General features: G+C 41.5%; 3 protein-coding genes across 3 annotated transcripts in view; all 3 read left to right on the forward strand.

Moving 5' to 3' along the window:
• The window catches only part of LOC145392082 (uncharacterized), a 46,208-nt gene extending 37,218 nt beyond the window's left edge, over positions 1 to 8,990 (forward strand). The window contains exon 4 of the mRNA XM_080266537.1: positions 8,685 to 8,990. Within this exon, the coding sequence (XP_080122663.1) occupies positions 8,685 to 8,990 (306 nt within the window). The remainder of the gene's footprint in view (positions 1 to 8,684) is intronic.
• A 5,354-nt stretch (positions 8,991 to 14,344) lies between these two features.
• LOC145392083 (uncharacterized) lies at positions 14,345 to 15,655 on the forward strand. The gene is made up of 3 exons (XM_080266538.1): positions 14,345 to 14,356; positions 14,872 to 15,063; positions 15,350 to 15,655. Exons 1-3 carry the CDS (start codon positions 14,345 to 14,347, stop codon positions 15,653 to 15,655), a joined length of 510 nt encoding a protein of 169 aa, XP_080122664.1.
• Positions 15,656 to 21,695: 6,040 nt separating this feature from the next.
• LOC145392085 (uncharacterized) lies at positions 21,696 to 22,947 on the forward strand. Its single transcript, XM_080266539.1, has 3 exons — positions 21,696 to 21,707; positions 22,183 to 22,374; positions 22,642 to 22,947. The coding sequence occupies exons 1-3, from the start codon at positions 21,696 to 21,698 to the stop codon at positions 22,945 to 22,947; spliced, it is 510 nt and encodes a 169-aa protein (XP_080122665.1).
• Positions 22,948 to 27,806: the final 4,859 nt, after the last annotated feature.

A 27,806-nucleotide genomic window follows, 5' to 3' on the forward strand; every position in this document is an offset into this window, starting at 1 on the left:
TAGCTGGGTACGTAAATATTGATCCACCCCATAACGTTAAATAGAAACATAACGAGACGATCATCTTAGTTCAATATACTTTTCAGAAGATCATGTAAGGGTTTCAGAGTTGTTCAGTTACAAAATGGAAGTATATTTCTTTCCACAGCTGTACACTGGGTTAGGTGTTGCATCGTTCAAATGTCTGCAGTACGTGGTGTGGGTAATTATTGACAAGTAGTGTGCCCCTAACTGAAAGATAGTTTTGTTTTTGGCTGTTTTGTTATTTTGGGTGTTTTATTTTCGGTGATTTTTTAAAGATAGGGATGTGCTCCAGTTAAGTCCATACAACAATCCTCCATCTTTTAATATTAGGAGTACACTGAGTATTTAAAATTTCTGGTGTGTGTGTTTTCCATAGTGACTGAAAAAGTTTTAAAAATGTGCATAACTTTTTTCAACTGCTGACGTACTTTTTATTATAGTTGTTTCCAGACGATTTCATTGATCTTGGGGTAAACTTTTCGATCAGGAGTGGTTAGATACAGCCTCCATTAACCCCAACACCCACTGCTCACTGCACGTCTACCTCACCGTCATCGTCTGTGTTCATTCGGCAAGGTGATGCATTTGTCAAACCTTCACAGTCAGGTGCGTGTGTTTAGTGGGGTGACTGAAAGCGTGAAAAGAGTTTGTTTAAGGGTGTCGCTAACCACTGCAATATCACAACAAGGCCACGCCACTTTTGAAGCCTGAGAGAGCCGTCACGAGCCGAATTTATAAAGGATTCTAACCAGTTGTGGCGATAAGCAAGCCTCCAAAACAGTTATCCAAAATACTATCACGGATCGTTTTGTTTGTCGCATATTGTCACCTTGACAATCACTCCCGCTTGGCTGTGAAGTGTTTGGTGGCTGTGTGAGTGAGGACGAACATAAATACAAACGGTCTTCGACACCAATTAAGCTTAGGAGAGTCTATAAATGGTGGGTTACGTCACTCTCGCTATCACGGCTCACGCTCCCCCCCCCCCATTGTGCAGCCCCGCCTAACCCTGGGAAGTCGGTTGTTCATGGAATTGTTGGTAAAGAAGATGGTTTAGATGAATGCCTGTCGACTGCAAATGGGTCATTATCTTCTTCAATACGGTGACGTCTTATAAGATTTATTCTTGTTGTTGCAACCCTTGGTTCATTTCGATGTGAGACGAGTGGACCACAGAAGACGGGAGCTCCCAGAGTTCTTTTTAGGAGCTTATATTAAAGGACTAATTGTGTTGTGATAACATAGACCATGAGGTAAGTGTGTTGTGGTGTGGAAGGCTGTACTGCAGTGTGCGCAGAGCGGATTATTAAGTCTCCACACCATAGAGTGGAGACCTCACACACACCACAAAGCCAGTCAGGAGACATGACGTGTGTGCTGGGCAATCCCCAGGTCCTGTTCTCCCCACTTACTGTTTATTTTAATCAGCCCATACACCACTGACCGGGCTAATGTATGGCCCGGCCTGCACTATATGTGCAGGGAATCTTTCAACAACAACAACAACAGTGGAGACCTACTGTACTGTATAGTATTGTCTGCTCAGATCCTTCCTTCCTTTCTTTTTTCTTTCTTTCTTCCAAAAGTGTTCAGGTTGGTGTCATTCCGCTATTTCATCACCAATTCATTTAAAACTTTGGCGCAAGTGTTCGTTGGCCAAAAGCCCTCAGACACTTTTTCGTTTTTTGATTTAGGCCTTTGAAAAAAATTTATAGGATCAAAGGCCAAAGCACCCGAGGACACAAATATTAGTATCCTTAGTTTTTGTAAATTCATCAACCAACACGGCAGTTTGAAGAGTAGGTCAGAGAACTGCTTGGGAATGGTGGTAGTCTTTAATATGTGTGTTCTGCTTTGTACTGATATTGGAACATGGAAGAGTGATGGACGCATAGTAGTCTGGCTAGATGTACCTCTCTCTCTCTCTCTCTCTCTCTCTCTCTCTCTCTCTCTCTCTCTCTCTCTCTCTCTCTCTCTCTCTCTCTCGGGGAAGGATAGTTTCTGAGGGTGAAAATCTGGTGATCGTTCATGAAGGATGTTTGGCTGAAGGTTTGGGATGGCTGATGTGGATTTTGTGATGTTGGTGGAGGAGGAGGAATGGTATTGATGTGGAGGAGGAGGGATGGTATTGATGTGCTTGAGGAGGGATGGTATTGATGTGGTGGAGGGGGGATGGTATTGATGTGGTGGAGGGGGGATGGAATTGATGTGGAGGAGGAGGGATGGTATTGAGGTGGAGAAGGAGGGATGGTAGTGGGGTGGAGGAGGAGGGATGGTACTGAGGTGGAGGAGGAGGGATGGTACTGAGGTGGAGGAGGAGGGATGGTATGGAGGAGGAAGAGGAGGAGAAGGAGGAGGAGGGATGCCATTGACGTGGAGGAGGAGGGATGTAAGTGAAGCATTCTGTGTGGTGTTGGGCGACTGTTTTATTTTATTTACTTTTGGTTCTTTGTGGTGGTGGTGGTGGGGCGGGGGGGGGGGAAGGAGAGGTGATGCAGCATAAAGCCACATGAGTGAGATGAGATTTGAACTGAGGCGATGGATGTGCGTCTCATCCTTGATCTGTTCTTGTTATCTTAAGTTCTAGTCAGCTTGGGAGAGACTTTGGAACTTAAAAAGTGAGATACAACCTTCTTTTGCCTCTTCACTACATGAGATCGTCCCTAGGCTGCATAAAATCGTCAAGAAGTAGAAAGAAGATAATTATTGGGGCCTGAGAGTGTTAATAGTCAGCTGAGAGTGAATTATAGGAGCCTGAGAGTGTTAATATTCAGCTTAGAGTGAATTATAGAGGTGTGAGTGTTAATATTCAGCTGAGGGTGAATTATAGGAGCCTGAGAGTGTTAATAATCAGCTGAGAGTGAATTAAAGGAGCGTGAGTGTTAATATTCATCGGAGGGTGAATTATAGAAAGCTGAGAGTGTTATATTCAGCTGAGAATGAATTATAGGAGCCTGAGAGTGTTAATATTCATCTGAGAGTGCTTTATAGGAGCCAGAGAGTGTTAATATTCAGCGGAGAGTGAATCATAGGAGCCTGAGAGTGTTATATTCAGCTGAGTGAATTATAGGAGCCTGAGAGTGTTAATATTCAACTGAGAGTGAATTAGAGGAGCCTGAGTGATGAGGCAGACCACCATTTTTTACAAAGTTCTAACCTCCCTCAAACGCTGACTCACAACCGTCAAACTTTCAATCAAGGTCCCGATTTCAGGTACAGCAATGAGCAAATGATGGCCGAAATTTCCCTTCCTGCTAAAGACGATGGAAAATGTTGTATGAAACGTTTTTATGCGATAGAACTATGAAGAAAGCAACGAAGAAGTGTGAGAAGGAAGAATGCTCTCTCTCACATTCAGGATGGAACAAGAAACATGGGAAGCAGGGCGCAGTGTTGGCAGGGCATGACAGGGGTGGTGTTGAGGGAGACAGGAGGAGGCGGGAGGGAGGGCGAGGAAGGGTGTGGCAAAGGCAGGAAGAGAGCGAAAAGAGGTCGACGAACTTGTGCTCATTTCTGTAGGCTAGTACGAGGAACAAAATTGTGAGTAGGATTTCAGGCCAAAAAAGGACATGTTGGTGGTTTGAAGCTTTTTTAGACGGCTCGAGTAAGAGAAAGAATTGTGAGAAATACCTTGAATTGGTTTGGCCATGTGGAGGGAATGGAAGATAAGAGGCTGAGAAGGTGGGTGTATGTGTGTGAAGTGAAGGAGGAGACCGAGGATGAGGTGGAGGGTTGAGGTGGAGAGGTATATGAGGAGGATTGTAGGTTGGAGATAAGGCAGCCTGATGGTGGAAGACAGTGTAGTATGGAGGCGATTCGTTTGTGGCTACCCCTTCGGGATTAAGGGGTCTGGCTATAAAACAGATAGATAGATAGCTAAATAGATAGGTGGACAGGCAGTTAATGAGGTAGACTGGTACAGATAGATAAATAGCCATAGACAGGTAAATAGAGTGATATATAGACAGATGGATGATCAGATAAATAGACAGACAAATAGACGAGTAACACAGTCATCATTAACTGTTCCTCGTGCAGTCTAGGAAAGCTTCACACGACCACCCCGACACAGAACAGTATAGTGCTTGTATTCATAGAAGATCTTAGACAATTCCTACTCCATATTAGTGGTTTATTATCAGAAGGAATGTACTTTTTTGTTGTATTTTTCATGTACTTTGGTATTTGAAGTGTTTGGTAGTTGTACTAAGTTAAAATTGAAGCATATACAGTCGATCTTCAGCCTTTTAGTCCAGTGACGTATTTTGTCTTTGTCTTGGTATTTTCAGATGATCGTATTCAAGTAAAACAAAGAGACTATTTTTCATTTTCTACTGAGGGGGTTTGATGCATCTTTCATTAACTCCTTTACCACGAAAGGCCTTCCTAAAAAAATAAATAAAAGTTGAAAGAATAAAATAAGAATAACATCTAGGGGCTGAAGGAAATAAGCGGACCTTTAGCTCCGTAAGTTGTTATGATTACAGCTCCAGTTTTTGGCTCGGTGTGGAACCCTGTCTACGACAGTCATCCAGCCGGGGGTGGGATGAGAGGGGGGAACAGAATTTATGACTCACGAGTGTACCTCAAGTGGCCCGAACTGACCGCTGGAATAAGTTATTGATTACTAGGTCACGCAGAAAAGTAATAGGCACTTCCGACTGTTGTTATGCCGGCATGACGTAAGTGCACGATCGACTAAAGGTGGCGTCACACTGGACAAAAAACGGTTAACATGCTAGGCGTTTTCGCGATCCATTAGCCAAAGTGACCAACAGGCAACGAGAATTTGCTTCCTACGAGAAATAGATAACAATATTTGCTTACGGTTTGTTGCTGCGGTTAGCACTCTAATGAACTTCATGTCAGTTATGTAACTGAATAAAATATGCTGCTAAAACACAAGACAATAACAACTGAAAATACTGACGAAATAAAATTTGAATCTTGTGTTTCTTAAACTTTTCGAATTTCTTCTGGCATTAAAAATAATAATAATAATAATATTTCAGGTTCTGATGACCAGTCTGGACAGCATTTTGTTAATACAATTCACCCTGGCCTCTATCATTTTTTTTTTTTTTAGTAGTAAATGCATTATTTGGACAGTATAAGTGCAGCACCATTTGTAGACCCACAATATAGTCTGATACAGCTTCTCTCGAACTAGGATCCATGACGAGTGTGAGGACCACTTCGTTTTGCTAGTTGTTTTGGCTCGCAAGAACAAGGTTGTCAAAAAGTACCCAGGGTGACACAAGCTTAACGCCCCTTTCACTCTTTTTTTTCTATTTATTCTTTGGTTGAAATTGGGGGTGGGTATCAGCATCTCAGCTCTAAAAATCATGTTAACTTCTTTAGTACTATGACTCCTTTATAGTGTATCCTTGTTGATCCCAGACGATTTATTCGGCAATGGGGCGACTCTTCAAGGTTTAATAAAATCTGAACAGTCTCCACAGTCAAGGGGTTAATCGTGCTATCTCCAGACGATTTTCCTCAGCTCAGGGTGGGAATTTTCGAAGTGGGGGAAGCTTGATAATACACACAACGTTAACCCTTTCACAGTTACTTTTTATCTGTCTATCTATTGCCAGACGCCTTAATCCCGTAAGGGGTGGCCACAAACAAATCGCCTTCATGTCCGTCCCCCTTCATTTCATTGCCCTGCTCCCAGCTCACCCCCCCCCCTTCTCATATACCTCTCCACTCCACCCCTCCATCTCATCCTTGGCCTTCTTTTCTCCCCCCCCCCACCTCACTCACATACACTCTCCTCGTCAGTCTCTCGCTTTCCATCCTCTCCACATGGCCAAACTGTTACTTTCCTTTGAGCTAAATAAAACGTCTGGAGATGGCAAGGATACAACAACAACAACAGCAACAACAACGTGGGATTAATTGGCCACCTGCAAGTACTGGCGTTCATAGGAAGTTGAAAATATTGACACTGACAATTTTCGCGACATCATCTTAAGTCGCGTTTGAAATAGAAATATCGCGAGAAAATAGTTTGACATAATACCTGTGTTTCGATTAAACCGCGAGGAAAATACGAATCAATGTAGCCGTAAGGACAATACCAAGCAATTTAGCCGTAAGTAAGGACAATACCAAGCAATTTAGCCGTAAGTAAGGACAATACCAAGCAATTTAGCCGTAAGTAAGGACAATACCAAGCAATTTAGCCGTAAGTAAGGACAATACCAAGCAATGTAGCCTTAAGTAAGGACAATACCAAGCAATTTAGCCGTAAGTCAGGAAAATACCAATCAATTTCTCAAACGCTGTGATAAGATGGACGGTCCTCGAATTATTGTACTTTCCTTATTTGCGGCTGACCTGAAGCATAACATTGTTCAGGAAGTGCTTGGTATTATGTCAAAGCTGTTTTTCAAGCGACGTCCCTTAATTTAAACGTTAAATATGTTGATGCTGCAAAAATTATCCGTGTCGATATTTTCAACTTCTCTGCGGTAAAAGAAAAATAAAAGAAGAAATGAAACGCAAGTGGCTAATTACGTCAGCTCGTATGAAAATCTAGATCCTCCTTCAGTGCATTCAAGGCCCCCCCCTCTCTCTCTCTCTCTCTCTCTCTCTCCTTCGCGTATTTTTCCTTTTAGTCAAGCTCCAACAGACGATTTTTCTTAACCCCTCCAGAACCTCAGGACGACTTCACGCCAGATTAGGACCCAAGGTAGTAGTGTAGGGGTGAATTTAGGCTATCTCTAACCCTTCCAGTACGAACAGTCTATCGAACACGAAATAAAAATAAAGAGTAAGAATATGATGTAAAATAAGTCGCCAGACTGATGGGGTTAAGTTAGGAAGTTTTTTTTTTTTTTTTTTTTTTTTTTTAAAGGGATGAAAAAGGATGCAACTGATCCCCCGCCCCCCTGGCCCATTATGCACCTTTCCTCTGAGCTGAATAATATCTACGTGGATATGAGAGAGAGAGAGAGAGAGAGAGAGAATATGTCATCGGACTGAAAGAATTAGGATTATTATTTAAATATACCGGACATCACAGCAGTTAAAAGACTGGAGATGTATTTTTGCTTGTTTCTTCCCAGTCCAGACGATTTAATTCAATTTTGAGGAAGTTATCCGAACTACTAGAGAGCTTCCTCAACCTGAACAAGATTATATGGACGTATTAAGAATGAAATAATGAAGATGTCATGGGATTAAGATGGATTAAACTAATAACTGTTGATCCACTTTGCGATCCTCTGCTTCCACAACACCTCTAAGCACAGGGAGTCAAGGGCAGAGTAAGATAAGCTGTTCATAGGTATATCTGTCACCTTAAAATTCCCCCGACGTGTTAAGCTTCTTGTTTCCTCTCCTGAGTCTGTTCTTCCATCAGGTTTTGCGTCTACTTATTTCACGTCTCATCGATATTTTGTTAGCTGAGGTACTTCCCTCCTCTCTCTCTCTCTCTCTTACTCTCTCTCTCTCTCTCTCTCTCTCTCTCTCTCTCTCTCTCTCTCTCTCTCTCTCTCTCTCTCTCTCAACTCCACACTTATCATAATCTACTTGAAATTCTTGTATCTGTTGTTTACAAACGTGACGTCACAGGGCGGGGTCGCTTGTCAGGTATAAAAAGGGGGAACCGTGAGTGAAGTCATCAGTCTCTCTCACGCCCTCAACTAGTCAACATGGCTTTCAAGGTACTAGCAACAGCAATAGTTCTCTACTCGTCCCCCATTAGCAAGTTGTCCTGCCTTCCATATGTCTCCTTCCTCCCTGACCGTCAGAGAGTTTCCTTTTCTTCTCATTTTTTTTTTTTTTTTCATGTTAGGAGCAAATGGAAACATTTACTGCAACACTTTCAACATGTTAGGAGCAAATGGAAATATTTCCTGCAATACTTTCCAGTCACAGTCATAACCTTCCGACAGTCCCCCGGCAGTTTTGAATTCCGACTTTCGTATTTGGCATACAGCTTTATCAATATTACAGTTCGTTCACTGTAACTTGGCAGATATTTTCGTCTTTTTGCAGTACATTTCCCTTGTCTCAGTAGCAGAATGAAAAAAACAAACAGTTCTCTAGTCACTCCATACCATTTCTTGGTGACTAGCACCATGTTCCAGTGTTAATCTCTCTTCAAGCTCAGCGTTGAAGATGGTAAGATCAAATTCAAGTGAAAAGGGTATAACAGTTCACTTTGGTCTGCAGGCTATCCTTCTGTCTGCTTTGGTGGCTGTGGTGTTGTCAGAACATCGGCCCGGCTACAGCTACCCCGTCCCACGTTATCCTCCTCCCCGTCCATCCTACGGCCGCCCTGCTCCTTCCTACAGTGCTCCTGCTCCTGCCCCCTCCTACAGCGCACCCGCCCCTAGGCCAGCCTATGGTCCACAAAAGCCACAGGTATGCACCTCACTCTATCTTACAATATATCCATTCACTTAGTGTAGTATATTCACCAGTAAGGTATGGTACTGTGTTAGATTTCACATTTTCACAACGCATAAGTCTCAAGCCCTTGTCTCTTGTGTTCCCATCCATTCTTTCTTTTCTGTCCTTACTTCTCCTTCACTATTTCTCTTTGGTGACGTGGTTTATTGTATATTATATTTTAGCACCTTTAGACGTTTATATTAGGTTTAGCAGAGACTTTTTCCAACTGAAGGACTTATTTACGACTGTTGCAGGGTCCCGCCCAGTACGACTTCAACTGGGTTGTTAAGGACGACTACTCCGGCAACGACTACGGTCACCAGGAGAATCGTGACGGCTACAACACCAAGGGATCCTATTATGTGGCGCTGCCCGACGGTCGCCTCCAGCAAGTGACTTACTACGTGAACGGCGACTCCGGTTACGTGGCGGAAGTGACCTACGAGGGCGAGGCTCAGTACCCTGCCTACAAGCCTGCACCCGCCCCATCCTACAAACCTGCCCCCTCCCCGTCCTACCGTCCTGCACCTTTATACGGACCTGCGCCGTCCTACTACTAACTTCCCTTGATCCACATTCTACCCACGATTTACATACGAGAAACAAGCAGTGGTGACGCTTAATAAACCTCATTTGTTCTGCTTAGTAGTATGACATTTCCTGGTGGCGCATGATATAAAGAGTATCCTACAATACAGACGGGTACAAATAGTGTTAACCCTTAATAAACCCGTTCAATTATGTTTGGTAATAAGTCATTCTTTCGTAGCACATGATGTAAGAGTAGCCTACACTTACAGCCTCTTTCTGTGCTACTGATGTTTCTCCCCCTGCAACACCAACCAGCAAGTGACACACACACACACACACACACACACACACACACACACACACACACACTACATTCGCTGTAGTGCTTATTCTCGGGTGTGGTTTAGTCATCAACCAACAACAAATTATATGTTTCTATCGTCCACTCCTTGTCCTCTGGTTCTTCTCACCTTTACACTTAACAACCAACTTCCTCTCTGTTGAACACCGCCTATCATCCTCTAGACCTCACCTTCTGTTCATTACTGAGACTCACCTGTCTGAGGCAGCTGGCAGCAAAACTCTCTATATCCTCCTGTTCTCATGTCAACGCTAAATGTGACTGCAGTGTGTACTGTATATACGGGATACAGTAATTTGACTTGTTCTCGTATTCCTGGACTTAATTCTTGTAAGTTCCCTACATTTGGCTTCGGCTTTCCGGTCATTCTCTTCCTAAATATGTCTGTGATGTTTATTTATCCACTAATGCAACTAACCAGACAAAATTCTTTGAGTATTTTTTACTTCTAAAAGAAACAACATTCTTTTCACTTCTCCCTTCTTTGAAATTTCCATTTTAGGGTATATCAGTGTTTATCACACCTTTGGTTTTCCTCTCTCTTCACTGACCCACCTTGTGAACTAGCCTTCATCTTTTTTTTTCATAACGACCTAAAGCACATTGTAGAGCACCGTACATACATCACTGACCGCCTTTGAGAGAGTTCCTGGATATTTCATCTCTTTCTAACAATTAATTTTGCTTGTGTTTGACCTCTTTCTAAAAGACTAACTCTTTTCCTTACTCTGTCAGTCTAGAAGCAGAACACACCATCTATAAACGAAACATAAATATAAGGCATGATGCATGGTCTAGAAGCAATCGTGCATTTAGAAAAAACACACTATCTACAAGGAGAACACATCGTCTTGCAGAAAAAAGAAACGTTATCAAAACACATGGTCTAGAAGCAGAACACACGGTGTAGCAAAAAAAAAATAAATAAATAAATAAAAAAAAAAAAAGGTATCAGACCACATGGTCTAGAAGAAGAACATAAACATTAACGCAGAAGCAGAAAGCATACATCAATTCAGAGCACTTCGTCTAGAAACAGAATACACTCATCAAGACCGAAAACACCCACTAACAGGGGTTCTTAACCTGGGGTCCATGGATGGGATACAGGGGGTCCGTGAAGGTCAGAATAATTGGGAACAATTTAGCGAGATTGTGTGATGCCGTTTGGCATCAATAACTTAAAAAACAAAAAACTCGAAGTCTTGAAAAATTCTGGTGTTCGTTGACACAAGCCTACCCTCGTCTGGCAAAGCGAGCTATAGGTGCTCTGATTCCGTTTGCAGCTACATACCTTTGTGAGTCAGGGATTTCAGCGCTTGTTTCTCTCAAAATGAAAAGTCGAAATCAACTGGATGTCAACGATGACATGCGTGTTGCCTTGTCAAAGACCACTCCACAATTTCATCTTATTCAAGCCAAACAGCAACAACAACCCTCTCACTGAAATGAACTTTTGAGCAGACTTAAAGTTTTGTTTTGTTTAATTTGCTCAAGTTTGATGTATTTCATTTTTTCGAGTTGCCATTAGTTTTTTCATGAAAAAGAGTTCGAAACATATTTCTTTGTAAAGACTGTTTTATACTTTGTGTATGTCATACACTGCGTGAGGTAGTTTTCAATAAAATAATGTATATTCATCGCATGCAAAATGCTGCGTTTGTGCTTATGTGCATTTTTGTAGGGAAGGGGTTCATAGCGTTCACCAGATTCTCGAAGGGGTCCGTGACTCAAAAAAGGTTAAGAACCACTGCACTAGACTATACACGGTCATCTAGACAGAACACATCCACCTAGACAGAACACAGCCGTCGAGACAGAACACAGCCATCTAGACAGAGCACAGTCGCCTAGACAGAACACAGCCGTCTAGACAGAAAACAGCCGTCTAGACAGAACACAGACATTTAGACAACATTCCAGTCTAAAAGAACAAACATACGGACACGACTGTGGGAACCCAACAGGCATTTCATTTTTGCAGAATAACAAGTGAAAGACATACATACATACATACATACATACAGACAGACAGACAGACAGGCAGACAGACATGTACCCAAACAGACAGGCAGACAGAGCAATGAAGCTATATTCCTACCTTATCCTCCTACCTGCAGTTAGGGTTGCATAACAAGAATCGTCGTCGACGCATACCTTTGCTCGCCTGCATAGATGTCACATTGTCCAGTACTTCTTTGCGTGACATGGTTAAAAAATACTATAATCCTTTTGTCTTAACTTGGCCCAGATTTCTGTCCCTTTGCAGTTTATTTCACGTCGCTTAATGGCACAATAAGACACTGCTACCTGTTTACAACCTCTCCATAGCGCCTCTCTGACTAACATTATATCCTAGTGTAAATCCCTTGTTACAGCTCAGTATTCAAGATGGAGAGTTGGTAATTATAGACCAAGTCAGAGTACAAAGGGTGTGGTTCTGTTTCTGTTTTACGAGCCTCTTGGTCCTTTCATGTCCTTCACAACATTAATTTTCTACCTAATTTGATCAGATTTATTCCCTTCACATCACCATAATCCTGACCTTCTTTTCCTCCCAGAGAAAAGGTGAGATAGGATCCAGAAACAAGTCAAGAGAAAGCGAAGAATAGGCTATTTATCAACAGTGTACCCAGTGAAATGGGCCACACAGTCATCCACATACGAGTATTATTCAAGATCGCCAACTCTAGACTATATCTCACAGGCCTAATTATCAGTAAGTCTTCTTCTTTTTTTTCTCCTTCTTCTTCTTCTTCTTCTTCTTCTTCTTCTTCTTCTTCTTCTTCATCTTCTCCTTCTTCTTCTTCTTCTTCTTCTCCTTCTTCTTCTTCTTGTTCTTCTTCTTGATCATTTTTTTCCTTTTTTCCTTTAAAGATATGTTTTGTTTACTGTCGCCAGATAGATTTATTCCATTGTCTGTTAAGTTATGAAGGGGCACCAATCCATACCAATCCCTTGTCATGTGCTTCTTCGTACATACCTCATCCATCCAGCTCAATCACCTGTCCATACCTTAACCTCCTCAACTTCCATACATCTCATTTTATTTATATACCTCATCCATCCATCATCCTCTTGGCCAGTTAAACCCTCTACTACCCTCAAACTCAATCATATATACCCGTTTCACCATCCTTTCTTCACCAGTTCCTTCCATATACCCCTACAGGCCAAACCAAACACACTCTCTTCTGTCCTATCACCAACACACTTCTATCCTCCATTTCAGGTCTCCTTATATCCATTCAGATTTAGTAAGCAATATTGGTTTATTCAGACTTCACATCTAGTTATGTGAAATCAAGACCAGTTACTTCGCTTCAGGCTGATTCAGGCCATTTCAGATAGGTTAAAGTCGGCAGCTGAAGTCCTGTCACCTCTCCCATTAACCCCTTCAGTACAGCTACGTCTTTAGTGGTTTATTCCTGCTTCCTTCAGACGATTTAATCAAGCTTAGGGGATACTCTTAGAACTGGAAGGGTTGGATACAGCCTTCATTAACCCCTCCAGTACAAGAGGCCTTTCCTAGGCTAAAGAAAATCGTCTGAGATACGCAGTAATAGAGTGTATAAATACCTCATCGGATTGAAGGGGTTTATTTTTTACAGCTAATGAACAGCAGGAGGAAAAACATATCGATATTGTACTTTAATTATTTACGGTTAAGCATCACAATGTTCAGGAAGGACTTGGTATAATGTCAAAGTTGTTTTTCCAGCGGCGTCTCTTCATTTTAATCTCGATATATGTTGATGCGACAAAAATGATCATTGTCGGTATTTTAAACTTATCAACAGTAAAAAAAAGAGAGAGAGAGAGAGAGAGAGAGAGAGAGAGAGAGAGAGAGAGAGAGAAAAAAAGAAAACTCTTGGCCAGTTATGTTAGTTCGTATGGAAATTTTGATCCTCCTCCAGTGTAGTTAAGGCTTCTCTCTCTCTCTCTCTCTCTCTCTCTCTCTCTCTCTCTCTCTCTCTCTCTCCTTCGCATATTATTCCTTTCAGTCAAGCTCCATCAGACGATTTTCACTTAACCCCTCCAACACCTCAGGACGATTTTACGCCAAATTAGGACCCAAAGTAGTAGTGTAGGGGAGAATTTGGGCTATCTCTAACCCTTCCAGTACGAGCAGTCTATCCAACACGAAATATAAATAAAGAGTAAGAATATGATGTAAAATAAGTCGCCGGATTGATGGGGTTCAGTTAGGAAGTTTTTTTTTTCTTAGTTGAGGTGTTAATAAGGATGCACCTGCCTCCCACCCCCCCGCCCATTAGGCACCTTTCCTCTGAACTGAATAATATCTACGTGTATATGAGAGAGAGAGAGAGAGAGAGAGAGAGAGAGAATGTGTCATCGGACTGAAAGAATTAGGATTATTATTTAAATATACCGGACATCACAGCAGTTAAAAGACTGGAGACGTATTTTTGCTTGTTTCTTCCCAGTCCAGACGATTTAATTCAATTTTGAGGAAGTTATCCGAACTACTAGAGAGCTTCCTCAACCTGAACAAGATTATATGGACGTATTAAGAATGAAATAATGAAGATGTCATGGGATTAAGAAGGATTAAACTAATAACTGTTGATCCACTTTGCGATCCTCTGCTTCCACATCACCTCTAAACACAGGGAGTCAAGGGCAGAGTAAGATAAGATGTTCATAGGTGTATCTGTCACCTTAAAATTCCCCCGACGTGTTAAGCTTCTTGTTTCCTCTCCTGAGTCTGTTCTTCCATCAGGTTTTGCCTCTACTTATTTCACGTCTCATTGATATTTTGTTAGCTGCGGTACTTCCCTCCTCTCTCTCTCTCTCTCTCTCTCTCTCTCTCTCTCTCTCTCTCTCTCTCTCTCTCTCTCTCTCTCTCTCTCTCAACTAAACACTTATCATAATCTACTTGAAATTCTTGTATCTGTTGTTTACAAACGTGACGTCACAGGGTGGGGTCGCTTGTCAGGTATAAAAAGGGGGAACCGTGAGGGAAGTCATCAGTCTCTCTCACGCCCTCAACTAGTCAACATGGCTTTCAAGGTACTAGCAACAGCAATAGTTCTCTACTCGTCCTCCATTAGCAAGTTGTCCTGCCTTCCATATGTCTCCTTCCTCCCTGACCGTCAGAGAGTGTCCTTTTCTTCTCATATTGTTTTTTTTTTTTTTTTCATGTTAGGAGCAAATGGAAACATTTACTGCAACACTTTCAACATGTTAGGAGCAAATGGAAACATTTCCTGCAACACTTTCCAGTCACAGTCATAACCTTCCGACAGTCCCCCGGTAGTTTTGAATTTCGACTTTCGTATTTGGCATACAGCTTTATCAATATTACAGTTCGTTCACTGTAACTTGGCAGATATTTTCGTCTTTTTGCAGTACATTTCCCTTGTCTCAGTGGCAGAATGAAAAAACAAACAGTTCTCTAGTCACTCCATACCACTTCTTCGTAACTAGCACCATGTTCCAGTGTTAATCTCTCTTCAAGCTCAGCACTGAAGATGGTAAGATCAAATTCAAGTGAAAAGGGTATAACAGTTCACTTTGGTCTGCAGGCTATCCTTCTGTCTGCTTTGGTGGTTGTGGTGTTGTCAGAACATCGGCCCAGCTACAGCTACCCCGTCCCACGTTATCCTCCTCCCCGTCCATCCTACGGCCGCCCTGCTCCTTCCTACAGTGCTCCTGCTCCTGCCCCCTCCTACAGCGCACCCGCCCCTAGGCCAGCCTATGGTCCACCAAAGCCACAGGTATGCACTTCACTCTATCTTGCAATATATCCATTCGCTTAGTGTAGTATATTCACCAATAAGGTATGGCACTGTGTTGGAGATTTTACATTTTCACAACGCGTAAGTCTGAAGCCCTTGTCTCTTGTGTTCCCATCCATTCATTCTTTTCTCTCCTTAATTCTCCTTCACTATTTCTCTTCGGTGACCTAGTTTATTGTATATTATATTTTAGCACTTTCAGACGTTTATATTAGGTTTAGCAGAGACTTTTTCCAACTGAGGGACTTAACTACGACTGTTGCAGGGTCCCGCCCAGTACGACTTCAACTGGGTTGTTAAGGACGACTACTCCGGCAACGACTACGGTCACCAGGAGAATCGTGACGGCTACAACACCAAAGGATCTTATTACGTGGCGCTCCCCGACGGTCGCCTCCAGCAGGTGACTTACTACGTGAACGGCGACTCCGGTTACGTGGCAGAAGTGACCTACGAGGGAGAGGCTCAGTACCCTGCCTACAAGCCTGCACCCGCCCCATCCTACAAACCTGCTCCTGCCCCGTCATACCGTCCCGCACCATTATACGGACCTGCGCCGTCCTACTACTAACTTCCCTTGATCCACATTCTACCCACGATTTACATACGAGAAACAAGCAGTGGTGACGCTTAATAAACCTCATCAGTTCTGCTTAGTAGTATGACATTCCCTGGTGGCGCATGACATAAAGAGTATCCTGCAATACAGACGGGATACAAAAAAAGTTAACCCTTATTAAACCCGTTCAATTATGTTTGGTAATAAGTCATTCTTTCGCAACACATTATACAAGAGTAACCTACGTTTACAGCCTCTGTCTGTCATACTGATGTTTCTCCCCTTGCGACACCAACCGTCAAGTGACACACACACACACACACACACACACACACACACACACACACACACACACACACACACACTAAATTCGCTGTAGTGCTTGTTCTCTTGCTTGGTTTAGTCATCAACCAATATCTAATAGTATGTCTCTATCATCCAGTCCTTGTCCTCTGGTTTGTCTCACCTTTACACTTAACAACCAATTTCCTCTCTGCTGAACACCATATCTCATCCTCTAGACTCTTCATCACTGAGACTCAGCTGTCTGAGGCAGCTGACAGTAAACCTCTCTATATCCTACTATTCTTTTGATTTTCATTTCAAAGCCGAATGCGACTGTAGTGTGTATATACACAATAATCTGACTTGATTTCGTGTTCCTGAACCTAATTCTCCTAAATCCTCTACACTTCTTCCTCGGCATTCCTGTCATTCTCTGACTAACTATATCTCTGAATTTTATTTATCCACTAATTCAATTAACCAGACAAAATTCTTTGCCTATCTTTGACTTCTAAAGTGAGAAACATTTTTTAATTTTTTTCTTTCTTTGATATTTTCTCTTTAGGTTATATCTGTGTTCAACACACCTCTGGCTTTTTTCTCCCTTCACTGATCCACTTTTTTTTTTTTTTTTTTTTTTGTCGACCATTGCGGCCGGAGCCTCTGGTCATTAAGGCAAAATATATATATGTATATACATTGATACATATATACATATATATACTAACATATATATATATATATAGATAGATAGATAGATAGATATATATAGATATATATAGATATATATATATATATATATATATATATATATATACATACATACATACATACATACACACATCCATGCATATGAACATACACATTTTCATGCACACGTACATATATATATATATATATATATATATATATATATATATATATATATATATATATATATATATATATATACTAATTTTTATTTTATTATTTTTTGTAGTTTTATTTTTGTGATTTTTTTTTAATTTTTTATAATTTTTTTCAAACCTTATATTACTTATAAACTAAAATGCCTAATCTAATGACCCTAAAACTAATCACCTAACAGACAAATCGCTAACCTATACTAAATCCTAAGAGACAAATAACTAGACCTACACTAATGGTAAAAAAGCCTCGACCAAGAGAACACCATCGACTGCAGATATGTAATGCCTTTCTACATTACATACCTGCGCTCATCACCTGGTGACTGTCAGTCGAGACACAACCTAATATAGAGGACATCAATATATGAAAGGGAACCAGACGAGTCAGGAACATTTCCATATACGTCAGCTGTCGGCCCTAATTAGAATAACTTAAGCAAGATGGTATACTGTATTTACATAACTTGTACAAAAGTGAAGAACCTCGCCCAGCAGACCGCCATCGACTGCAAGTGCCCAATACCTTTCTATATTACACACTTGCACTCATCAGCTGGTGACTGTTAGTCGAGGAACGGGGATTAATGTAGGGGACATCAATATTAGAAATAGATCAGTGGGTGGAGGAACTATTTCAAATATGTCAACTGTCAACCCTAATTAACAGTACAATATATACGCATTTACAGTTGATAAAAACCATAACCATACAGTAAAAAAGTCACATCATTCTGATCAGTCCGGTCTCTCTCAGGAAAGCCATCAATTTATCAGTCATAACCATGTCCCCATCACCCAGGATGGTGGAAAGGGTGAAGGGGACGTCTGCTGCGCTGCAGTAATTTATAAGTGAAGCACGTTCACGAATAAATCGCCGACAGCGCAGGATGATATGACTGATAGATAACACCGCATCAAAGATGTCACGGTGCGGTGGGAAGCGTCTTTCCATATATGGTTTCATGTGAGTTAAAATGGTGGCATTGAGCCGTAGCCGTGCCAATACTATTTCTTCAAGGCGACTGGGACGGTTGGCAGTATCCCAGTCGCCCAGGTGCGGCTTACAAGTTGGAATATTTAGTCTGGTCCACTGACCTTGCCACAGAAGATTTATTGATTTCTTTCCGAGAGAGAGAGACTCGACCGTAGATCACGAGGAACGTCCCAAGTCTCCTCGAGTTCTACAGCCGACTTTGCAAGTAAGTCAGCCTGCTCATTGCCGTAGATACGACAATGACCAGGCACCCAGATCAGCGTGAATGGTTTGTTGCATGAATGTAACTTATTAACGATGCGGCCCTGGATCTCGTGAGAGTCCGTAGTACAAGATGCAATTGCCTGAAGGGCTGATTTTGAATCTGAAAATATGACAAATGAGTCATGCCTAGAATTGAGAACATAGTCCATGGTTTTGTCAATAGCAAAAAGTTCGGAGGTAAACACAGATGTATGAGTCGGCAACCGATACCTAAGTGCACATTCAGTCGACCACACACTTGCACCCACACATTCACTCGACTTGGAGTCGTCGGTAGCTCAGTTGGTAGAGAGTTGGCCTGCAGTCCTAACGGACCCGGGTTCAAATCCCGCTGTGGCAGGGAAGAGTTAAAGGATTTGAATTCAGTAAAAGCAGACTTTACTAATTTGCCAGAAGACCCGCCGACATGTCGTAAAAATACCCCCGCTAATACCAATACACCAGTCCTGTATGAGACAGCCCTAGCATGTATTCAGCATGGACGGTGGGTGTTAGCGCCGAAGTGGTGACATGTAGAGGTGTACGGTACGTAGGAGGTCTACTGGGCCTTGAGTGCAGGCTGTGAAGCCTATGCCCAGAGTCGGTCACATAAAAAAAAAAAATAATTATGGGACCCCAAGTGACGAACGATGATGTTACGAAACAAGTGGTGGACCTCCGCCTCCGTCGCCTTGGCCTTTGGTGCTGGGAACCATGATACATCCACTGTAAAGCCAGGTGGCTCCCAAGGCGCTATATTTTTAAACACCAACTTGTCACAGTCACTGGGGTCCACACCAAGCTCCTGAGTCAGTAAGTGGAGGCGAACGGCAAGTGGCCGACGCACCCCCCGCAGAAGGTGGTGGTATTGACGCAGGGGGGTACAGGCCACATTGCCGATATTACTTTTCCTTAATGTTCGTAACCCGTACGATAATGCCACTTATCCACCTGGTGTGATAGTCAACACCTTTTTCTTATCCCTGAAGACCTAAAGCAGTTTGTACAGTACCATAAATACATATATTGAGAGAGTTTCTAATTTGTTTTATATCTTTCTAACAATTAATTCTGCTTATACTTGACATTTATCTAAAAACTAACTCTTCTGCTTACTCTGTCAGTCTAGCAGCAGAACACACCATCCACAACCGGTACATAAACATAAGGCATAATACATCGTCTAGAAGCAAAACACGCCTCTAGAAAGAAGAACACTATCTCGAAGCAGAACACACCGTCTAGCAGAAAAAACAAAAACGGTATCAGAACATATGGTATAGAACATAAACATTAACACAAAAGCAGAAAGCATACATCAGTTCAGAACACTTCGTCTAGAAACAGAATACACTCATTAAAACCGAAAACACCCACTAGACTAAACACGCCCATCTGGACTGAACACACCCACCTGGACAGAACACAGCCGTCGAGACAGAACACACACGCCCAAACAAAATACAGCCTTCTAGACAGAACACGGCCGTCAGGACAGAGCACAGCCGCCCAAGCAAAACACAGCCGTCTAGACAGCACACAGCCAATGGGGCAATGTTATTCATTTTAGGGGAGACTCTTCCAACTGAAAAGGTTAGATATAGCCCCGGATCTCGTCGGTCCCTAACACCTCTACCTAAGCGATTTATTTTGCGTATTGCACCTGGCCGAGCGCTTCTTAGATCCTTATTCTAATAACACCATACTCTGTCCAAAAAACGTACAAAACGATATTAGCCAGGCGTATCCAAAAATAAATCGGTGAGGAAGAGGTATTAGGCAGCTTGCTAAAATCACAAAAGAAAGTAAAAATAAACGCCATGGGAAAGAACTACTTAAAAGACTGCCCAGGGATGATAATCAAAAATATCGCTGCTAAGATTTTGTTAAGTAAGGAATCTGTGTTGGGACTGTAAACAGAACAACAGGTGAGCGATACCTTTACCTGTCCATACCTTGGAAGAGCATTTACCCCTCCACAAGGGATGATAATATAATAATAATAGTAATAATAATAATAAAAACAATAATAATAATAATAATAATAATAATAATAATAATAATATGACATCGCACTCAAGAAGTAAATCTATATCGTTTCCAACTCCTTCATTTTTAATACTCTTTCCTAAATAGATTAATATCATTCTAGGCAGCAAGAATAAAGTATAACTGCCCTCATCGTAAAGAAGGAGCTAAAAATATCCTATTCAACTCCGTAAAAATTAATACTTGGTTATCCATAGCCAAACAAGCTGAAGGTTACTGAAAAAACACACCTGCCCAGTACATATACAGTACCTGTAACTGATAAAGAATTTCAAAACGTAAAATCAAAAAATAGGTAAATAAATAAAAAAAAATACAAACACACGGAAGAATATTGAACTGAAAATTTCCTTGTTAAATGTGTACAGTTCATTAAGAACTGCGTTCGGACTGCAAGGAGTTCCACAAACGACGTAAAAACAACAGTGCCCTGCTTCCTGGAAATTAAAGCACCTATCTGTATACGTATTTTGTTCACACAGATTTAGACAAATATTCATGCACTCATACCTAATCGTGTTTTTGAAGACGTACGGTATTCAGAGATAAGACATCATCTAGAATATCGTATCGTTCGTATCGTTTATAAAGGCTCCAACATGCTTGCATCCGTCGCCCTTGGTCACCTAAGGGTGACTCTCCACGCTGCTCGATCCCTGGCAGCCTCCCAGTTCGGTTTCTTATACCTGAGGCCACACTCTATGACTTCGACCCAGGTCTTTTTCGGTCCTCCTCGCGCAACCCTAACCCAGGGGTTCACACTTCTCACCTTCTGGACCCATTTGCAATCCACCATCCTCCCCACATGTCCAAACCATTTAAATTTACCCATCCTACTTATCACCTAAATACACACACACACACACACACACACACACACATATATATATATATATATATAGATAGATAGATAGATAGATAGATAGATAGATAGATGGATATAATTTTTTTCAGCAATAACTTACCGCAACAAATTATATACATGCTTCCTCAATTATGGTTGTCTTTACTTTCATATAATACGCATCATTTCAGTAATCGGCTTTATTCTGGTTTCTCATTCTCTTGTGTTTTTTACACTCTTTCGTTCATTAATCCCACTGCATTGATAGATAGCCAGATATTTGTTTACTTATTTGTTTATTTAAACATATCCGGTACACCCAATTAAGTTTCATATGTGTCGTGTAATTTTGTTCTAACCACCGCCAAACGATTATTACTCATCTGTAGGTAAATCCACGGAACTTAATGGGATATTTATGTATTGCCGGTGCAGTATTAACCTTCTGTGTGTAGTGTATTGGTATTTTAGTGGGTTATTTGCAGGGAACTGGGATGTCATTACTGCATTTTCTTACACATCTATCATAATTTTATTTTTCTCGTCTCTCCAGCAACACTTACCTCTCTCTCTCTCTCTCTCTCTCTCTCTCAACACAGTTGTCATGATCTACTCCTTCAAATTTTTATATTTATAAGCGTGACGTCATAGGGCGGGGTCGCTAGTCAGGTATAAAAAGGGAACCGTGAGGGAAGTCATCAGTCTCTCTCACGCACTCAACTAGTCAACATGGCTTTCAAGGTACTATCAACAGTAAAAGTTCCCTAATCGTCTCCTAGCAGCAGTTTGTGCTGCCCTCCGTATTTCTCTATCCTCCCTGAACGTCAGAGAATATCCTTTTCTTCTCATACTGTTTTTTTCTTTTCTTTTTTTTCCATGTTACGACCAAATGGAAACACCGCAACATCTTCCAGTCACAATCATAAGCTTCCGACAGTCCCCCGCCAGCTTTGTACTCCGCCTTTCGTACTTGTCATACAGCATTATCAATACTACAGTTCGTTCACTGTAACTTGGCAGATGTTTTCGTCTTTTTGCAGTACATTTCCCTGATCTCAGTGGCATCATAAAAAAGTAAACAGTTCTCCAGTCACTCCATACCACTTCTTCATAACTAGTACCATGTTGCAGTGTCGATCTCTCTTCAAGCTCAGCATTGAAGATGGTAAGATCAAGTTAAAGAGAAAAGAGTATAACAGTTCACTTTGGTCTGCAGGCTATCCTTCTGTCTGCTTTGGTGGCTGTGGTGTTGTCAGAACATCGGCCCGGCTACAGCTACCCCGTCCCAAGTTATCCTCCTCCCCGTCCATCCTACGGCCGCCCTGCTCCTACCTACAGTGCTCCTGCTCCTGCCCCCTCCTACACCGCACCCGCCCCTAGGCCAGCCTATGGTCCACAAAAGCCACAGGTATGCACCTCACTCTATCTTGCAATATATCCATTCGCTTAGTGTAGTATATTCACCAATAAGGTATGGCATTGTGTTAGAGATTTTACATTTTCACAACGCGTAAGTCTCAAGCCCTTGTTTTTTCTTTTCTGTCCTTAATTCTCCTTCACTATTTCTCTTCGGTGACGTAGTTTTTTGTATATTATATTTTAGCACTTTCAGACGTTTATATTAGCTTTAGCAGAGACTTTTTCCAACTGAGGGACTTAACTACGTCTGTTGCAGGGTCCCGCCCAGTACGACTTCAACTGGGTTGTTAAGGATGACTACTCCGGCAACGACTATGGTCACCAGGAGAATCGTGACGGCTACGACACCAAGGGATCCTATTACGTGGTGCTCCCCGACGGTCGCCTCCAGAAAGTGACTTACTACGTGAACGGCGACTCCGGTTACGTGGCGGAAGTGACCTACGAGGGCGAGGCTCAGTACCCTGCCTACAAGCCTGCACCCGCCCCATCCTACAAACCTGCCCCCGCCCCGTCCTACCGTCCTGCACCATTATACGGACCTGCACCGTCCTACTACTAACTTCCTACGACTGATCAACAATCTAACCACGATTTACATACGAGAAACAAGAAGTGGTGACGCTTAATAAACCTCATCAGTTCTGCTTAGTAGTATGACATTCCCTGGAGGTGCATGATATAAAGAGTGTCCTACAATACAGACGGGATATAAATAGTGTTAACCCTTATTAAACCCGTTCAATAATGTTTGGTAATAAGTCATTCTTTCGCAACACATTATACAAGAGTAACCTACGCTTACAGCCTCTTTCTGTCCTACTGATGTTTCTCCCTTTGCGACACCAACCAGCAAGTGAGACACACACACACACACACACACACACACACACACACACACACACACACACACACACACTAAATTCGCTGTAGTGCTTGTTCTCTTGCTTGGTTTAGTCATCAACCAATATCTAATAGTATGTCTCTATCATCCAGTCCTTGTCCTCTGGTTTGTCTCACCTTTACACTTAACAACCAATTTCCTCTCTGCTGAACACCATCTCTCATCCTCTAGACTCTTCATCACTGAGACCCAGCTGTCTGAGGCAGCTGACAGTAAACCTCTCTATATCCTACTATTCTTTTGATTTTCATTTCAAAGCCGAATGCGACTGTAGTGTGTATATACACAATAATCTGACTTGATTTCGTGTTCCTGAACCTAATTCTCCTAAATCCTCTACACTTCTTCCTCGGCATTCCTGTCATTCTCTGACTAACTATATCTCTGAATTTTATTTATCCACTAATTCAATTAACCAGACAAAATTCTTTGCCTATCTTTGACTTCTAAAGTGAGAAACATTTTTTCATTTTTTTCTTTCTTTGATATTTTCTCTTTAGGTTATATCTGTGTTCAACACACCTCTGGCTTTTTTCTCCCTTCACTGATCCACTTTTTTTTTTTTTTTTTTTTTTTCCCTATCGACCATTGAGGCCTGAGCCCCTGGTCATTAAGGCAAAATATATATATATATATATATATTTATATATATATATATATACTTACATATATATATATATATAGATATATAGATAGATATATATATATATATATATATATATATATATATATATATATATATATATATATATACATACATACATACATACATACACACATCCACGCATATGAACATACACATTTTCATGCACACGTACATATATATATATATATATATATATATATATATATATATATATATATATATACTAATTTTTATTTTATTATTTTTTGTAGTTTTATTTTTGTGATTTTTTTTTAATTTTTTATAATTTTTTTCAAACCTTATATTACTTATAAACTAAAATGCCTAATCTAATGACCCTAAAACTAATCACCTAACAGACAAATCGCTAACCTATACTAAATCCTAAGAGACAAATAACTAGACCTACACTAATGGTAAAAAAGCCTCGACCAAGAGAACACCATCGACTGCAGATATGAAATGCTTTTCTACATTACATACCTGCACTCATCACCTGGTGACTGTCAGTCGAGACACAACCTAATATAGGGGACATCAATATATGAAATAGAACCAGACGAGTCAGGAACATTTCCATATACGTCAGCTGTCGGCCCTAATTAGAATAACTTAAGCAAGATGGTATACTGTATTTACATAATTTGTACAAAAAGTGAAGAACCTCGCCCAGCAGACCACCATCGACTGCAAGTGCCAAATACCTTTCTATACTACACACTTGCACTCATCAGCTGGTGACTGTTAGTCGAGGAACGGGGTTTAATGTAGGGGACATCAATATTAGAAATAGATTAGTGGGTGGAGGAACTATTTCAAATATGTCAACTGTCAACCCTAATTAACAGTACAATATATACGCATTTACAGTTGATAAAAACCATAACCATATAGTAAAAAAGTCACATCACTCTGATCAGTCCGGTCTCTCTCAGGAAAGCCATCAATTTATCAGTCATAACAATGTCCCCATCACCCAGGATGGTGGAAAGGGTGAAGGGGACGTCTGCTGCGCCGCAGTAATTTATAAGTGAAGCACGTTCACGAATAAATCGCCGACAGCGCAGGATGATATGACTGATAGATAACACCGCATCACAGATGTCCCAGTGCGGTGGGAAGCGTCTTTCCATATATGGTTTCATGTGAGTTAAAATGGTGGCATTGAGCCGTAGCCGTGCCAATACTATTTCTTCAAGGCGACTGGGACGGTTGGCAGTCCCCCAGTCGCCCAGGTGCTGCTTACAAGTTGGAATATTTAGTCTGGTCCACTGACCTTGCCACAGAAGATTTATTGATTTCTTTCCGAGAGAGAGACTCGACCGTAGATCACGAGGAACGTCCCAAGTCTCCTCGAGTTCTACAGCCGACTTTGCAAGTAAGTCAGCCTGCTCATTGCCGTAGATACGACAATGACCAGGCACCCAGATCAGCGTGAATGACTTGTTGCATGAATGTAACTTATTAACGATGCGGCCCTGGATCTCGTGAGAGTCCGTAGTACAAGATGCAATTGCCTGAAGGGCTGATTTTGAATCTGAAAATATGACAAATGAGTCATGCCTAGAATTGAGAGCATAGTCTATGGCTTTGTCAATAGCAAAAAGTTCGGAGGTAAACACAGATGAATGAGTCAGCAACCGATACCTAAGTGCACATTCAGTCGACCACACGCACCCACGCATTCACTCGACTTGGAGTCGTCGGTAGCTCAGTTGGTAGAGAGTTGGCCTGCAGTCCTAACGGACCCGGGTTCAAATCCCGCTGGGGCAGGGAAGAGTTAAAGGATTTGAATTCAGTAAAAGCAGACTTTACTCATTTGCCAGAAGACCCGCCGACATGTCGTAAAAATACCCCCGCTAATACCAATACACCAGTCCTGTATGAGACAGCCCTAGCATGTATTCAGTATGGACGGTGGGTGTTAGCGCCGAAGTGGTGACATGTAGAGATGTACGGTACGTAGGAGGACTACTGGGCCTTGAGTGCAGGCTGTGAAGCCTATGCCCAGAGTCGGTCACATAAAAAAAAAAAAAAAAAATGATGGGACCCCAAGTGACGAACGATGATGTTACGAAACAAGTGGTGGACCTCCGCCTCCGTCGCCTTGGCCTTTGGTGCTGGGAACCATGATACATCCACTGTAAAGCCAGGTGGCTCCCAAGGAGCTATATTTTTAAACACCAACTTGTCACAGTCACTGGGGTCCACACCAAGCTCCTGAGTCAGTAAGTGGAGGCGAACAACAAGTGGCCGACGCACCCCCTGCAGAAGGTGGTGGTATTGACGCAGGGGGGTACAGGCCACATTGCCGATATTACTTTTCCTTAATGTTCGTAACCCGTACGATAATGCCACTTATCCACCTGGTGAGATAGTCAACACCTTTTTCTTATCCCTGAAGACCTAAAGCAGTTTGTACAGTACCATAAATACATATATTGAGAGAGTTTCTAATTTGTTTCTAACAATTAATTCTGTTTATACTTGACATTTATCTAAAAACTAACTCTTCTGCTTACTGTCAGTCTAGCAGCAGAACACACCATCCACAACCGGAACATAAACATAAGGCATAATACATCGTCTAGAAGCAAAACACGCCTCTAGAAAGAAGAACACTATCTCGAAGCAGAACACACCATTTAGCAGAAAAAACATAAACGGTATCAGAACATATGGTATAGAACATAAACATTAACACAAAAGCAGAAAGCATACATCAGTTCAGAACACTTCGTCTAGAAACAGAATACACTCATCAAAACCGAAAACACCCACTAGACTAAACACGCCCATCTGGACTGAACACACCCACCTGGACAGAACACAGCCGTCGAGACAGAACACACTCGCCCAAACAAAATACAGCCTTCTAGACAGAACAAGGCCGTCAGGACAGAGCACAGCCGCCCAAACAAAACAGCCGTCTAGACAGCACACAGCCAATGGGGCAATGTTATTCATTTTAGGGGAGACTCTTCCAACTGAAAAGGTTAGATATAGCCCCGGATCTCGTCGGTCCCTAACACCTCTACCTAAGCGATTTATTTTGCTTATTGCACCTGACCGAGCTCTTCTTTGATCCTTATTCTAATAACACCATACTCTGTTCAAAAAACGTACAAAACGATATTAGCCAGGCGTATCCAAAAATAAATCGGTGAGGAAGAGGTATTAGGCAGCTTTCTAAAATCACAAAAGAAAGTAAAAATAAACGCCATGGGAAAGAACTACTTAAAAGACTGCCCAGGGATGATAATCAAAAATATCGCTGCTAAGATTTTGTTAAGTAAGGAATCTGTGTTGGGACTGTAAACAGAACAACAGGTGAGCGATACCTTTACCTGTCCATACCTTGGAAGAGCATTTACCCCTCCACAAGGGATGATAATATAATAATAATAGTAATAATAATAATAAAAACAATAATAATAATAATAATAATAATAATAATAATGTGACATCGCACTCAAGAAGTAAATCTATATCGTTTCCAACTCCTTCATTTTTAATACTCTTTCCTAAATAGATTAATATCATTCTAGGCAGCAAGAATAAAGTATAACTGCCCTCATCGTAAAGAAGGAGCTAAAAATATCCTATTCAACTCCGTAAAAATTAATACTTGGTTATCCATAGCCAAACAAGCTGAAGGTTACTGAAAAAACACACCTGCCCAGTACATATACAGTACCTGTAACTGATAAAGAATTTCAAAACGTAAAATCAAAAAATAGGTAAATAAATAAAAAAAAATACAAACACACGGAAGAATATTGAACTGAAAATTTCCTTGTTAAATGTGTACAGTTCATTAAGAACTGCGTTCGGACTGCAAGGAGTTCCACAAACGACGTAAAAACAACAG

The sequence above is a fragment of the Coenobita brevimanus genome, chromosome 21 (genome assembly GCF_032717465.1).
Source record: "Coenobita brevimanus isolate Jiangsu-jjx chromosome 21, ASM3271746v2, whole genome shotgun sequence".
Taxonomy (NCBI): domain Eukaryota; kingdom Metazoa; phylum Arthropoda; class Malacostraca; order Decapoda; family Coenobitidae; genus Coenobita; species Coenobita brevimanus.